General features: G+C 42.0%; 2 protein-coding genes across 2 annotated transcripts in view; one reads left to right on the forward strand and one right to left on the reverse strand.

Moving 5' to 3' along the window:
• The window catches only part of PANK4 (pantothenate kinase 4 (inactive)), a 22,329-nt gene extending 17,178 nt beyond the window's left edge, over nt 1-5,151 (forward strand). The window contains exons 14-19 of the mRNA XM_035557542.2: nt 824-879; nt 1,448-1,497; nt 2,924-3,031; nt 3,484-3,584; nt 4,097-4,165; nt 4,731-5,151. Of these exons, the coding sequence (XP_035413435.1) occupies nt 824-879; nt 1,448-1,497; nt 2,924-3,031; nt 3,484-3,584; nt 4,097-4,165; nt 4,731-4,944 (598 nt within the window). The 3' untranslated portion in view covers nt 4,945-5,151. The remainder of the gene's footprint in view (nt 1-823; nt 880-1,447; nt 1,498-2,923; nt 3,032-3,483; nt 3,585-4,096; nt 4,166-4,730) is intronic.
• Nucleotides 5,152-5,282: 131 nt separating this feature from the next.
• On the reverse strand, nt 5,283-14,757 carry LOC118253315 (probable glutamate receptor). The gene is made up of 10 exons (XM_035557543.2): nt 14,685-14,757; nt 12,643-12,674; nt 11,946-12,005; nt 11,236-11,415; nt 10,155-10,381; nt 9,365-9,462; nt 8,624-8,841; nt 8,095-8,320; nt 7,400-7,647; nt 5,283-6,868 (listed from the first exon to the last, which is right to left on the reverse strand). Exons 1-10 carry the CDS (start codon nt 14,755-14,757, stop codon nt 6,767-6,769), a joined length of 1,464 nt encoding a protein of 487 aa, XP_035413436.1. The 3' UTR covers nt 5,283-6,766.
• Between the last annotated feature and the right edge of the window lie 1,121 nt (nt 14,758-15,878).

The following is a 15,878-nucleotide window of genomic DNA, read 5'->3' on the forward strand; positions in this document are numbered from 1 at the left end:
AGTTTTCCCCTCTGAGTAAACCAAAAAAAGTCCACTCAAAACGAGGTGATTCAAGGCTGCCTTGGCGCTCTTAGACTTGGGGTACTTCTGATGCTGCCCACAGCCACAGAAACTTGAACTGCCACCTGTAAGGGCAGTTAGTCTAGTTGCTACTTGTGGTAAGTGTAGCTCTCCCTCTCTTTGAGGAAGGAACTAAGAGATGTACAGGCTGAGTTAGGTGTCAGTACTAGATGAAAGGAACTTTGAGACATGACTGGCAAGCACTGCCCGCACGGTGTAACATTTTAACTGGCAGCTTGGAATCTAGCCTCATTACCTGTATGCTCATCACCACCTAAGTGTTTGGAACTACTTTGCTATACGTACAGCCAATAGCTTTTAAATCCTGTATCTAGTTTTTGTTTTTTTTTTTTCCCTGCCTACACAGGTACAACTTTAAAATACCTTCAGTGAACTAATCTTCAAATCAGACTTTGTGTAGCACTGGTTTCCTATGCAGATATTTTAGACCCTGACTACATTTATGGTGGTCTGTGGACCAAAAGATTTCTTTTTTTTGCCTGCAGAGTAGTTCCTGCAAACATTTGTATATTGCTGTAGCTTTTTCCTTTTAGCATAATAATGCTCTAATTTAACATACATCTGAGCTTTTTGTGTTTAACATCAGAACAACGTGTCTGTTTCTCAGTCATTGGACCTACCCACACTCCATATGATAATCAATGCAATAAAGTTGCTGACCACCTGCTAGAGGAATGTTTGAATTGTGTTTTTATGTGATTAAGTTGCTTAATGTGTACCCTTTATTTCTCTTGTGATACAGCGTTCTGGAATCTGAGCCACAATTTGGATTTGAAGAAGCCAAATCAAAACTGCAAGGTACAGGGGGAGACGTGTGGTGGTGGTGGTTGGAACTGGATGTTGTGTTAATGTGAGCGGAGGAGAGCGGGAAGGTGTTTATTGTGACAGTTCTGGTGCCCAGATGATGAGGACCCATTCATACTTGCTGGGTTTGTCTGAAGTACAGGTTACAGAGTTTCGGGGGAACGTTGCTCTTTGTATTCCAAAGGAACTGGAACCTGAAAGCCTATCTCCTTGCACAGAAGTCTTAGCTGCACAGGTGTTTGGAGTATCTTGGCTGTGCTATTTTTGTACTGTTCTAATCCTGTCAAAGCAGTAGTGTCCTCTCAAGTACAACACCATCCATCTTAGGATGAGCCCTAATGGTATTTAGCTCACGTGACTCCATTGCTTTAGTATGAAAATTCCATTTCAAGAGCACTGTAATTGAGATATTCCCATAATTAAGAGCTTAAGAACTCTTTGAATATACAGTTTTAACATTCAAAACCTGAGTTCAACTGCTTCAGCATCTTTAAAAAGACCTAACGTACAGATTTACTCATTGCCTAAAAGTAACACTGATACGATTTTGTTTGTGACGCAGAACGTCCCTGGCTAGAAGACTCCTACAGTCAGTGGCTAGAGCGACTGAAGGTACGATGCCACAATTGTTACTAACCATTGAGTAATTTAATACATTAATCTTGAAAAAAAACCTTGTTAGCTTGTTTTTAACAGATTTAACAGAACCCCATTCAGGCAACTCAAAATAAACTCTGTCAATACAGTACCAGTAATTCAGCAGCCTTACCATAAAGAAAGGAACAAAAGGAATTTGACGCTTCATTACTTACCAAGTTTCTTAGCTGAATTCCTGCAGGAACTGCAACGTTTGTAACCCGGCTGCTTTCAGAGCTCTTCCAACATACCCATAGTTCCCTTCTTTATCAGGGCACTTATTTCTACACAGCTAGACCTGTAATTTTGAAAACTTGAACCCAAATATAATGTCTGCATTGTTCCTCCATCTCAGTAATCAAGCTAAAACCTGCATTAATTAAGGAGCTTTCTGAAAGTAATTAATCAATTAGCAAAGCTTTTTGGCTCTGTGTGATGTTTATTACTATTTAATTAAGGTTCGCTGAAAAGCGTAAGTGTTTTTTGGTTCTCTCTGTAGATCTATGTTGGAAATGATAGACAAAAGTTTGGTATAAGTAGACTGCTCCAAATCATTGCATATTGTGTCTTGAAAGTATCATCTAATCATAGAGTCATTTAGGTTGGAAAAGACCTCTAAGATCTAATCCTTCATGACAGTGCTAATTAAGGAAATTCAAGCACTGTCCTGACCATTTTTTTTTCTTAGGAATTGAGCATTAGTTACAGTAGAAATTCTTCTGCTGGTACAAACTGCAGTGAACTAAACTTCATAACATCAGATTTAGAACAAATCAAAAGGTTAATAGAGAATAGGAAATATTTTTTTATTTTAGGATGTCACTGCCCCCAGCAGTCTATCCTGCCCTTTCCTGGCAGAAGGAAATCCTGTTCACCTTACAGCATGCTAGCTTAAAACATCCACAAAGGTAGGTTCACCCTGATAACCAACATGTTCGTGTAGGCAGCTGTCCATGCTGCTGCTTCTGTTTTAGGGAAGGTTATTCTCCAGCTACATGAAGTAACAAAATGGGATTTCTAATCTAGCCGCCCAATGGTAGGATTATAGGTGTGACTCCCCACCCTTCAGAACCCTCTGAAGTAAGCTCCTGTTCCCAGCTGCTGGAGTCAGACACATCTTTGGCAGCTGTAGGTTAATTAATAGAGTTTGAGACAGCTCTCAAATAAAGCGAAATAACTATAGGCTGTTTTAAATAACTGTGCAAAGACAATCCTAGGGAAACTGATTTTGCTTAAGATCAGGGGTAGGTGAAGTGTTATGCTGCTGCTAGATAATGAAAATTGCCAATCATTTAGGGGTATAAAACCTGGGGTCTTAAAGTGAGTGTTTCTAAATAACATGAACTATTCAATGAACTAAATTATGAGCTAAATTCTGAATGCATTGTTTTTTCTCTTGCAGGAGGGTCCCCCTCATAAATGTGCCTTAATTTTCGCAGATAACAGTGGAATAGACATAATTTTAGGAGTCTTTCCTTTTGTGAGAGAGCTCCTCTCTAGAGGGACAGAGGTAAGTGGTTTTTGTTGTAGAGTCAGCACATAATGGAGCTTCTGTAATTGGTTAAAGGTTTGTTAAATATCTACTAGCAGTGCACTTTGTGAGACTGGCTCAGCACACCTAAATTGGGAATGATCCAATTTAGGGCAATGAGCTTCAGTCCCCAAATCCCTGGTACTCTGAGGTCTAACTTTAAGTAGACTGCAAAAAGTAACAGAGCAAGGGGGGACTCTGTCAGATCTAAGTTTGCTAAACCAGGGTTTATGATGTCGAAAGACCTGAAGTAGCTGGTTAACTTGGGAGGGGTGGGGGGAAATGAGGACTGGGCCGCTCAGGCCTTCTCGTCTCTCAATTCCTCTCTTATTTTATAAACCAGGCAATGACAGTCTTTAAACAAACAAGCAGCTCTAACACCATGTATGGACTGCATTAATCAGTGAACTATTCTGACATCTTTGCCTCAGGTTATATTGGCTTGTAACTCTGGCCCTGCCCTGAATGATGTCACCTACAGTGAATCCCTGATTGTTGCAGAGCGGATAGCAGCGATGGATCCAGTTATTCAGTAAGCATATAACCCGTCTTCATTACATACCATACAAAACATGAAAGAAAAAGAAACCAGTTCCTTCTCCTTCTAACACGGTTGTTATTTGTGTTTATTGCTGTCTGAACTCTGCAACCTGGAAGTAAGATACAGAGGATGAGCAGCTTAAGGTGAAAAATCTAGAAAGGGGTTCTTGAGGTACATCATTATTTCTTGTTAGTGTCACCCCCGATAAGGACTCAAGCTACTAAACTACTGTACTTTCTATATTAAAAATGAAGAGAGGAAAATATACATCATGCACAGACTATCCTATGTAGAGGATATACAAATATATATACACACACAAAAAAAAAAACAAACTAAATAACCTGTTGCTCAAGGAAACATGTTTCTGAGTCCTAGCAGGAAAAGAAACCTTTGTAAAGTACACTCACCTATTCGCTGTCTGGCTTATTACTGGCGTTGCATGACTATGTTTGACAGACGATGTTGTAACTCTTTTTATTTTTATATTTTTTTAAATCAAGATCTGCACTGAGGGAAGAGAAGCTGCTGTTGGTCCAGACAGGTTCAAGTTCTCCATGTCTAGACCTAAGGTATATTGGCAAAGTACCCAATTTTTATTTGTTTTCATCTGGTGATGTATAACCAGAGACTTCGTATGTGCTCTGGAGTATCTCAGCCACACTTCACAGAAATCATTAAGAGTTGCTCAGTCTGGATTTGCAGACTTGTGATATTGATCAAGCCTTCCTAGTTGTTCTACAGCTTATGTTTCATTTTGGTGTTCAGCAATTATATGTTGTCAGTTTCATGGGCAACTTAATTATTGATGATGCAAAATACTGTGTGCAACCAAGCCATCAACTTGAGCATAAGAAGCATTTCATGTTGTTAATCTATTTATTTATATTTCTCTACTGCAGAGAGAACTTAACCTGTGTTTTCTGGGACATCCCAATTCTGTATGCATTTAATGAAGCTTTCAAAACTACATTTCATTCCCATTTCCTTTGATTAAGATGTTCCTTGTTTAATGGCATCAGAAATTCCATACCCCACCACCTTTTCTATAAAAGCTAAAACCCGTAGAACATCTTGTCTGTCTTTATTTGTAGCATGTGTAAGGATGACTGTTTCTAAGCAGACCTCTCATTTCAGCCGCCTAGATAAAGGTCTGGCCGTGCTGGTCAGAGAACGGAAGACGGACTTGGTTATCATTGAAGGCATGGGTCGTGCCATCCACACGAATTATTACGCAGCTTTGAAGTGTGAGAGCCTCAAGCTTGCCGTTATCAAAAACTCCTGGCTTGCCGATCGTCTCGGAGGGAAAATCTTCAGTGTCATTTTTAAGTATGAAGTGCCATGTAAATGATATGGATCCAGTCATCGGGGTGAACAGGAGCAGCAGAATGGACTTGCACTAGTTTTACTTTAACTGTAAAGAATGTATTTTTATTACAACAGGGAAAAGAGGTCACAGGAAATTCCATATTTATATTGTGCTTTTGTGACTTAAAGCAACAATATGATTCACTCTATAGCATACACACTCAAATATATATATGTATATCTCATTGTTTATTTTGGTAAGTGTTTATTTTAATGCTGCAGTATTTGTGATGAAGAGACTTTATTTTTTTGTTCTGTGAGACATTCATATAGAAATATATTTAAATGTCAATGAAACCTTTTTTTATACATCTCTGCCTACTCTGCCAGCAATGCCATGGCACATACCAAATAGTTTTTAAAGTGCTAAGTGAATCTGACATTGTATTTTTCCATGTCAGCTTTTAAACTTACCCAGCCTGTTTCATGCTCTTTGCAGTTAAGTTGGTTGAAGGACTGATCCACCTCCTAATCTAACCACCATTGCTTAAGCTGTATGTAAAATAGAACTGTCATGGTGTGAGAGCACATAGCCGATAACTGAACAGCACTACAGCAGTTTGAAGAACTCAAACTCATAACTCCTGCTGCTTCCACTGGTGTTCTTGTTACCACTGAGGGGTGGCAAGCTGCACCTATACTAAATTATGGGCAGCTATCAGAAGTTTAAAGTCTACACTATGCTCCAAGTGACTGTGTAATGCTTTATTCAGGAACACCCAGCTATTTCCCCGTCACAGGCACGTTAGTGTCTGCTTTCTTCAGTTATTTAATGCTGGAGCTGATGTGAATTTGTCTCTTTGTTCATGCAGTACAGTTAAAAAAACAGTTCCAAGTAAGTGAATTTGCTCCCTCCCACCCCATCAGATGTGCAGTACATAAATGCAGTCATTTAACCGTGAATTTACAAACCAGCATGTGCATGCATCAGTCATTCCACCTTTGAAAAGAAAACCAGCGTGATTAGGAAACTGTTAAGTATGCAACTGAAGTAACCTCCCCATGAAGTTCAACAATTTTTCTTTGACAGCAAGAGAATAATGTAAAATACCCATTACTCACTCGCCCTTGCCTAGTGAATTTGTACTTCCTTTAATTGACTGGTTCCAAATTTCATGCTGGTGGATTTTAATTATGTTATTCCTAAATACTTCCCAGTCAGGTTAACTAAGACAAACTAGGAAACATCTGCTGGGAAACAGACATTTCTTAAATCTAGTTCCTTAATTGCATCATCCCCTTTGTTGGATTTTAGGCCACTGCAGAGAATGCAGTAAAGTCCTGCATTTTGGGGGATTATGCAACAGTACTGTCCTTTCTGATTCAGAAATTACCTTCACAGTGACCATCATCTGCCTAGAAGAGGGGAAGAGTAGTCTATAACTAAAATATTTAAGAAGCAGTTGTTCGTGATTAGAACAGTCAGATGAGAGCTTTAATTTTCAAGATTGTTCCTCAGTGTAATTAGTAAACAGAGGCATCACGTTAACCTATCCCAAGTCCGTTACTCCTACAGGCATTCATGCACTTACATAGTAAACTTCTAAACTAAATCTAGGTGTGATCCCCCATCTTAACCTTCCTTGATTTTAACAGTTGCACTCCATCCTTCATCAACTTAAATTCCTCCCAGCTGCTTAGTTTTCTTTTGAATCCAGCTCCACCACCAATCCAGAAGTGCTGTGTGTTTGTGATTAGGAAGCTAACACTCTAGACTTGCAGAAAAATACCTTTCTACAATGATGTAGTTCCTATGAAATACATATGGTAGAACCCTAAGACATGCCCATTCCTTAACATGTTTTTTAAGCATTAGCCCTTCCTGAAGTCTCCTGGCTTTGTCTTGCATTTTCTTTTATACGTAGACGAGTGCATATTTCTTCTGTGAAAATGGAGCAACAAGACTTCTGAAAAACAAAAGGGGAGAAAACAAGGGAGTGAGTTCTGCATCATAAAATCCACCTTTAAAACGTGTGCTACCCATCCACTGGAATGGATGGAGAACAAGAACACCAAGCTGCACATTCAGATACCAGTGCAGTTTTACTTACATGTGGTTTCCTGCTTGTCAAATGACTTGAAAATAGCCATACTTGAGAATAAACTTGTTATTGATGATTTACTGTCCTCCGTACACAGAGTGTTGGAATGCAGTTTGGCTGCATTACAGTAAATATTTCTACTTAATATTTTAGGCTTCATTTTATTATTTTTATACTGTTTTGGCTACCTATCTATCACACAGTCCAAGCTACAACGTTTCAAAGATGTAAAGAGTGAATACTTGGCATGTCTCCTTGATCCCATTACATTCCTTTCCTTAGACAAAGCAAGATCACAATGGCATTCTGCCCAGTGGGGCAGAATGGTACCTAACTGTCCGTGCTAAACAGCAGGGATCCAAGGAGGAAGGACAGGAGATGATGACCGTCACCTACCTTGACATGTCCAGCAGCGTGTCTGCTCTTATTCGACAGCTCCACCACAGCTGCAATCACTCCCAGTGCGAGGCCAATTGCAAGAGTAAGGAAGAGTCCGCCGAGGGCTTGGGGCTGCAGAGGGCTCCATCTCTCTCTGCTTTTGTGAAGGCAGCTGGTCTCCCACCACTTGTTACGCAAGTAGTCAAGGTCACCCAATTCGCGCAGTTTGAGGACCGCAATGGAGAGCTTCTTAGTCCACGAGGATGCTAGCAGCAGTAGAATGAAAAAGAGTATAAGACAGATAACGAATATTAAAACATTTTAAAGCAGCCTGCTGCTACCCTACCAAGCAGGGTTGGCTGGGTGCTGATTCCCAGCTATCAAATGGTCATTGTGCAGAATGCCACAGACTAAGCTGAGTGCTTTTTTAGGTAGCAACGATTCCTGTCATGTTCGCTTGCAGAACAGTAACAGAGTGAAGGTTCTTTGATAAATACAAGCAGTCATGCTCACAAGAAAAAATTGTTTAGGAGCTCTTCTGCATCATTCCTGGGGCCAAGGCTTAAAAACAAAAACTAACTAACTAACTAAAGGAACCAATGTTCCCGAGTTTCAAGACTTAACTGTGCCAGGCTGTTTGCTCTCAGTTTGCTATTTCGAACCTGTGAAATCCAAGTGGAGAAGTGGGGCAGAAATGGTGCACTGTGACTAACCCTGGGCTGTGGCAATGCCAAATCCTCTGGCTCCAATAACTTCAGGGGCTCTGATCAAATTGCAGTGCCTGGCAGCTGCAAGGTCTTGAGAGATTGATTCACCAATGAAGGCGTAGTTCGAGTCCATCACGCGTTGAACTGCTTCCTGGTAGGTTTTGACTAAAACGTGGTCTCGTCTCTTGTCCATATATTCATAGACCATCTGATGGATGGGATTCTTGGAGTTCTGCAGCCCAAAAAGCCAAGTGTTATACTGAAGAGTAAAACAAATGTGCAGCATTTCTGGATAAACATGCAAAGATTGTGAAACAATTTGGAGAATAAGAGCACATAAATCATTCCCCTTTTAGGCCCTCTCTGTAATGAAAATTAGCATCTAGCTGGCACAGATTTCCTCTCAAATGTTACAGGGATATAAGCATTAGTTATTTCCCACCACCACCCCTCAAAAATAACTTTTACAGATATCTCGGCCCCAGCTTAGCAGCCCTAAGGCACGTGTGTGTGTGTGCAATCAGATTCTCTGCACCTTGAAGAAGTAGAAGGTGGAGGAGCCGTCCAACGTCCCAAACTCGAGCTTTCTTTGCTTCACGAGATCTTCAAAGGTCTGGATTGGGAGCTGCTCGCTGCCGGAGCTCTGCAGCGCGGTGAAGTTGGCGATGTAGGCAGCCAGCAAGGCTATGGTGAAGAGCCACCAGATGGCGGCAATGACCCGCACAGAAAGCGCTTTGGGCCGAGGGGTGACACCTGCGCGACCAGAGGAACCGATAAAAAGCAAGGGAGGTGATGTACAGTGAGAGAGACAGCTCGAGTTAAAGCCGGCACAAGACTTCTTTTTTAATAAAGGCCAAACTGCAAAACTTGCCCTGCAGCTACCTAGGAAACGCACAGGCCTGAAAAGCCCTCAGTGGCTGAACAGCACCAATACCGCGCGCTGCACAGAGAGCTGAAGCAGCATTAGTGGCCAGAGGCAATAAAAAGGCTCCACTCTAAAGCATCAGTGCAAAGGCTAGCTTGACTTTCCCCAGAATAAGTGTTACAACAGAAAAAAGCAGTCAGCTGCAGCCAGCCACCTGTACAACTCCAGCAAGTTCCAAACCCCAGCTGAGAGTTTGAGTACTGATGAGTGTCCCTACTGCAACATCTTTCCCCTCAGCAGCACCCAGCCATCCAGCACCCAGTGCTACAGACAGATGAGGGCTGGATAAGCAAGCAGCTTACAAAACCATTCTGCTCCCGGAGTTCCTCTGCTACAGTCCTCCCAGCTCACCTTGCAGTGCGAGAGCTCCCGCTCCAAACCAGAGGCTGTTTAAGAAAGTGAAGTGATTCTCTTCATTCTTGGGCTCGTTCCATTCACAGGGGCTCAGCCTGTGGGGAAATGGCGGGATAAAACCAGTCAGGAAAAAACAGCCCTGCAGCATGACATGCAGCAGTGCAGCTAGCCCAGAAATGCCCTTTCCTTCCATGGTAGGTCCTCCTTCACCCGTGGTCCAGTTCAACTAGTACAGAGAATAATGTTCCTGCTCAATGCCTCAAGTATTTCACAACAATAAAGGCTCAGGAGGCTCCTCTTTGCCAGATCCCTTCTTCTTGAACCACTGCATCTAGTCTCCCTGGCACACCTAAGAGGCAACACTGGCTCTGTTCTTTAGCATAAGAAGAAGGCCGCTCCTTGGAAGGAATGCTTATCTATAAAAGACTATGCATAAAACTTGAAAAGCAGCACCATAGCTTCTGTTCAAGACTGCAGCTGCTGAGAGCCTTAGTGCAGCCTAATCAAGAAAGGAGGGAGAAAGCTGAATCTCCTTGGAAGAGGGAGGGGAAGAATTCCTTTCACCAAAGTCAGTGCAGAACTGAGTGCACAAAAACACCAGGAGAGAGAACTGCACGTAGGAATGTGGTCACAGTAAAAAAAACAACTTTGAAAAAAGTGAGGAAGAAAAGCTGAAGTACAAACACACGGGCCTTTAGCAACCCTTGTACTTTCTTTAAAACCAAGATCTGCTCATAGCTGGGAAAACAGTCAACTTTTGAGCAAAACCTGTGAAACGTGTTTATACCTGGCAACAAGAAAGAGGCAGAAGCACGTCAGAACATAAGCAAATAGGAGACCAGTCCAGGTCTCCTTACTGAAAGGAGCCAGGAAGTGGAAGAAAGACATCTCCTGTGACATGGTGTCCTTTCGAAGCAAGATTCCAATCCCAGTCTGCAGGAATGGCGTGGTGAAGGAGACCACCTCTTCCCTGGCTGATGTGACTGTCAGGGGAGCCACTGCAATGTCTGCTTCCTATAAGATGAAAAAAATATTATCAACCATCCAACCTACCTGATGATTTCCGCACTCAAATAGAACACTTCCCAGGCCGAGTGGGCAGATATCTACATGGCAAACTGCTTCCCCGTCTCACTAGACAGCTATGGGCTTAGACCGCGAGCTCCAGAGGACAGCTTTCCATTTTGCATTGTTCATAGTGGTGGCTGGCTGGCGTCTGGGGCCTCTGGTTTCCTACCATCCAAACAAGCTGAGGCTGTGCACCATGAACCACATTGTATTTGTTTACAAAAAACAGAAGGCATGTTCCTTTCTTTTTCTGGCTGCAGCACCTACATGACTGACAGGACACGTTACTGAGTTCAGAGGAGCACAGAGAATTCGATTCAAGTGTTCCCAACAGCTGGCAGAATGCTGGCTGGAGGGAGTGGTACACCATGGATAAAAAGCAGGTTCAAGCACCTATTTGAATAGTCTGAGGGGTTACATTTCAGAAGAGACAGGTTTGGTCTAGAGCTTAAGTACAAGGTAACTCTTCCTTAAAGTCTTTGTTTCATTACAGCGCTATGATGTCTGTGCAGCCTCTCAGATTACAAAGGCACTGGGCAGTCTCTGAAACAAGCACTGCACCAGGAGTGCCTTGTAACAATGATTTCTGCTATGGCCATTGTCTCCTTGTTTTGTAGTGTCCCTATCTGAAGGACAAAACCAACTACAAGTCTTTCTGTTCATCAGTTCTACACAACAGGCAGAATAACTCCAAGTTGCTCAGTCCCCAAGGAAATTCTAACGAAGAGCTGTGCCAGCCCAGCCCTTTGGCCTCTTTCCTGCTAGAGCTGCAGTATTCTCAAACATACAATGAAAATTACCTGTCTCAAAATCTCTCCAATCATCCCTGTCCAGCTCCCATTGGAAGAGACGGCACCGTACTTCCCATCTCCCACCACCTTCACCTTGTAGCTGAAGTGAAGCATTGAAGCAAGGGCTTTCAGCAGGTCAATGCAGTATCCCTCCAGCTCTGCCCTTCTCACCATGACGTAGGGATCTTCCTGCATAGAAAGGGAAATGCACACAATTACATGCCACCACAGTCTGCAGCATGCAATTGACTATGAATTAACCCTTTTTCCCCCCCCAAAAAAAAACCCTCCACAAAGACCTCTGCCCACATTATCGGGAGGATAACATTTCCAGTCCTGAAAGATATTCACAGGAGTCATGTGCCACCACTAGTAAAAGAATACAGCTCCAGGAAGAGCAGCCGCATTTTGCAAGGCACATGTACTACATAAACAAGTGATAACCTCTTCACAATCTGACCACCCAAATACATTTCCTTTGGCCCACCAGTTGAGGGTTACCTGCTGGTGCCTGACAGCAGAATCAGAAAATCTGCTGGAATCAGAAAATCTTCTGAATGATCCTGATTGTGGCAATGAATCTTCTTTCATTTTTTTTTCCTTTTTTTTAAATAAGATTTTTTTTAATTCGGGCAAACATGTGATATGTATAATATATATAATAATGACATAATTCTAGCTACCTCCCAGCCACTGTAAGTACCATGTTACTGCCTTACCAGGATTGTTGTGACAGTCAAAGTTGGAAGATTCTCTTCTGGTCCCCTCAAGTCAGTGTCCTACAAATAAAAGTGAAGAATTAATTGGATTTTCCAGAACTGGCCCCACTTAGCTAGGGTTTGCATTAGTGTGTGTGAGTTAAAGCAGCTAGAAATCTGCCCCCGAGCTGCAGCAGGTCACCTCACCACTACTCTACCTCCTTCAGGAATCGCTGTTCCGTGACAGTAATTAATAAATCACAAGTGTTTTGCGTTATTGCATGTTATCAGCATACTTTGTGCAAATAAAAAAATCACTTTAGATGCTGTCACAATTCTTCAGATACACGGTGCATACAGTCTTCCGAAAAAGAAATCAATGTATGTTGCTGACAAAACAGCTAGCAGCCAATTAAGGCCTCATTAAAGAGTAATTACAGGAGACAGAACAGTAGGAAACCTGAGATGTTGGGGAGAGGAAACATGAATTCACTTCTGCGTGGACACGCTGAATTCACGAGTGCATCTCCCACAACTTTACACAACTCGAGGTGCTTTCTGACCGGTACCACTTCAGAACAGCTCAAGCTTTTGCCGGTAAAGCCGCCTTCCCCTCACAGATGAAAAGCCTTGCACACTATCACATCTATTTCTGGATTTAAAATCCTTTCTCACAAAGAACTTCACTCGTAGCTCTGCACCAATGAATTGAACATACCTTACTCGCAGCATCATCATTCCTCATCGCTCCTGAAAAACAACAAAATCAACTCCTTGCAGCATTTATATTTCACAGTTCCTTAAGAGTGAAGTTTCATAAACTCATTTCACGTTGCACTTACACAGAACGACTACCCTTAGCTCAGAAGCTCACAGCGCAGCTGACTCGCACCAATTTTGCCGAGTTTGTTTCCTCTTTCACAGCACAGTATTAGCATGAAGCAAACAGAAGCAGAAATGTACACAGCCAGACTCAGGCTTCAGAGGATTCTGACTGTAACTTTATTATTCTGGTTTTCACACTCTGAAGAGTGGATTTTTCAGAACTGCCCTCCTGACAAGCAGAAAAGCCAGGAGTCCTGCTACTTCACACAGCCAAGATTCCCCCCCTTGTCTGTGACCCTAAGGAAAAGCAGAAGCTCATCAGCATTACATTCCAAGGCACCGGGGTTTCTAATTCTTCCCTTCCCCTATTAATGAGAGATTCCTCTTGTCAAAGCATCCAAAGCAGACCGTCTTGCGACCACAGGGGTAGAAACCCTTCTCCACCTCATCCTCTTCCATTCCCCCCCAGAATTAGAAGCACTCTGACTCTTTCTTTCCTGTGAAAATTCAGACCTCCACAAGGAGCAGGACCAAACCCAGGAACCAACAGGGACAGCACTAGAGAAGGGTCTGGAAGCCTGCCTTGTTTTGCCTCTTCTCTGTGCCCCATGAAGTAAGGGAAGTAAATACAGCTGAGAGTTTAAACGTGATGAAAGATGGTGCAGCCTGCAGGGAACAACACCCTGCCTCTTGTCAGATCTGCCATTGACCTGTTTTATGTTACTTCTTCTTGTGCCTCTGTTTCCCATTTGTAAAACAAGGGCACTGATACTTTCCCATTTGGTAAAAATCCACCTGTAGAAGTATTATTAATGGTGTTAATTGAGCTTCTGGTTCTGCTCTCTGCTCTTTTAATAAATCCTGTTAAATTATTTGATCCACAGCCTCCTTTCTCACAACACTCAGAAGAACACTGTAATAATTGAGATGCAGAATTAAAACCACAGCCACTATATGGCTTATTAATTGCCCAGGATGTTTTTCTGGAATGTGCACATTGCTCCTTGCAATCAAAGAATACACAGTACAAAGGCCAAAAATCCCTCAAGAGAAAACAAAAAATTGAGGGTGTTCTTGCTCTTCCAAGCAAAAGCTGCAAGTTTTTCATTAAATATAACAACATATTCATTCATTATGTATTATTCATTCTCTGGTTTTGCATTTTCTTGCCTTGTGCTGAACTCTACATTATTGTTAAAACAAAAACTGCTTTTTCCCTCTCCACTACAGTTCTCCACGGGAGCTGGAAATCTTCACAAAGGAGTTCTCTTGTCTCCCTTCAGAAACTCATTAGAGCCAGTAAAAGCCGTTTGAGGCTCCTTTTTGAAGACCTGCTAGGGTTTCTTGGAAGAAAACAGCCTGTACTGAGGGCTTCAGCTCCCCCACAGCGACACTGGATGCAGCTGTTCAAAGCCCCATTGTAAGGGCTCCTGAAAGGACCGTAAGTAATCGAGTCGCAGCGCTAACTCAAAGTTCATGGCAGTGACACTTCTCAGCAGCCAGGTCCTCCTTGTGAGGATCTACAAAAACATAACACAAATAAAAGGGACTCATCCCTCCAAATCTTGTCCCCTAAAGGCTTGAAACTACTGCCCTGAAGGCAGGAAGCTACTGCGGCTGCAAAAATCAGACTTGCCCTTACCCCTTCTATTCTGAGCAAGAACAGCCTTCTAATGGGAGATGACTCTGCCTGACTTCACGAGAAAAGGTTTGTAACACTGTTAAGAACTGCCTCAGCCCGATTTTCTACCCTGTCCTCCCTGTCTAGGCTAATACCTGTGCCTTTGTGTCCTCCGCCCATATTTCCCTTTTTGCAGCTAGATTAAGATACAGACTTAATCCAGCACTAGTCATCAAAGAATGAGAGAATTCACAGACTGTGAAGAACAAAATCAGATTTGGATGCAGCCAGCGTTGTTGGCCAAATATTCTCACCTGCGTGGCTTGATTCTCTCAGGAGCAGCACGGTTGTAAGCACACAGAACACAAAGTGAAGTCCTTTGTCCATTGGAGCAGAAATAGTCACTGTCTAGAGGAAATTCCTGCTCGAGATGAAAGACAAATAGTTAAGGCTGGTGTTATGGTTCCTCAAAGCTGAGTTAAATCAGTTTATCTTGGATTTTCTGCATCACATTTGGAAGAGTCCCAATTGTTTTTCATTTCAAACGCTGCAACAAAATTTCTGCATGACTTAAAATAATTGTACATGTGTTGTTGAAAAACAGCAACAAAATTATGAAAGACAGCCAATGCCATGTTATACTCCATCTCAAGCTTCTGCTGTATTTTTGACCGTATTTGTAATCACAGTGCCAACCAAGGGTCAGGATACCATTTCCACAGAAACTACAAAAGACATACTGAAAAAGTGCCGAGAAAAAAGTCACCATTTAGGAGACTATGCAGGTGAAAAAGGTGCTACAGTGTGGTATCACCTGCTTCTGCCTGACGTGCTCAAAGAGAGAAAGGTTGCTTCAGTTAATTTTACCTCATCAACTTTTATGAATTTTTCCCCAAACCTGCACACCTGTGAAAACTCTTGACATTACAAAGGCTCAGTGGTTTTCCTCATTCATTCTCTCTACATTTTTCACTTTCATACCAAGAATAAGAAGTGAATAAAATTTACACAGAGGATTATTTGCATTAAATTTAAAAGCTGTCTCTTTTTGTTATTGTTAAAAATACTTCAAAATGGAATTAGTGTTAAAGAATCAAAGGAGAGGACTGACATTCGAGTTATGGAGCAACCTAAATTTTCTGAAAGTAATTATAGAATACAGACAAAATGCTAGATACTCTTAGCTGTTGGGAGAGCAGCACATGGACAGCCAAATCAGCCACCAAGGCACAGAGAGGAGAAAGCAGCAGAGATCTGGTTGAGCCACTGAGGAATTGCTTTTTTCTTTTTCTCTGGTTTCCCTTTTTAAATCTTTAGATTTAACCTCTAAATTTTTGCTATTTTTCCTTGCACTTAGGTATACGCTATAAAGTGATCTTTACTTCAGGCAGCCTCCTTCAATAAAGAAAAAAGAAGGTATTCAGAGCTGGTAATAAAAATAAAAGAATTGTTAACACACTGGCTACTGACTGTCTAAAAGAACAAACACAGTCTAAATATGTGGAAAA

The sequence above is a fragment of the Cygnus atratus genome, chromosome 21 (assembly GCF_013377495.2).
Source record: "Cygnus atratus isolate AKBS03 ecotype Queensland, Australia chromosome 21, CAtr_DNAZoo_HiC_assembly, whole genome shotgun sequence".
In the NCBI taxonomy this organism is placed as follows: domain Eukaryota; kingdom Metazoa; phylum Chordata; class Aves; order Anseriformes; family Anatidae; genus Cygnus; species Cygnus atratus.

Excerpts from the sequence above, each read along its gene's own strand:
- LOC118253315 (XM_035557543.2), bottom strand. The coding sequence starts at position 14,757 with ATGGACAAAGGACTTCACTTTGTGTTCTGTGTGCTTACAACCGTGCTG. Across the intron at positions 11,416-11,945 it reads TGACTGTCACAACAATCCTG|GAAGATCCCTACGTCATGGT; the intron begins GTAAGGCAGTAA and ends CTTTCTATGCAG. Across the intron at positions 8,321-8,623 it reads CCACCTTCTACTTCTTCAAG|AACTCCAAGAATCCCATCCA; the intron begins GTGCAGAGAATC and ends TTTGGGCTGCAG.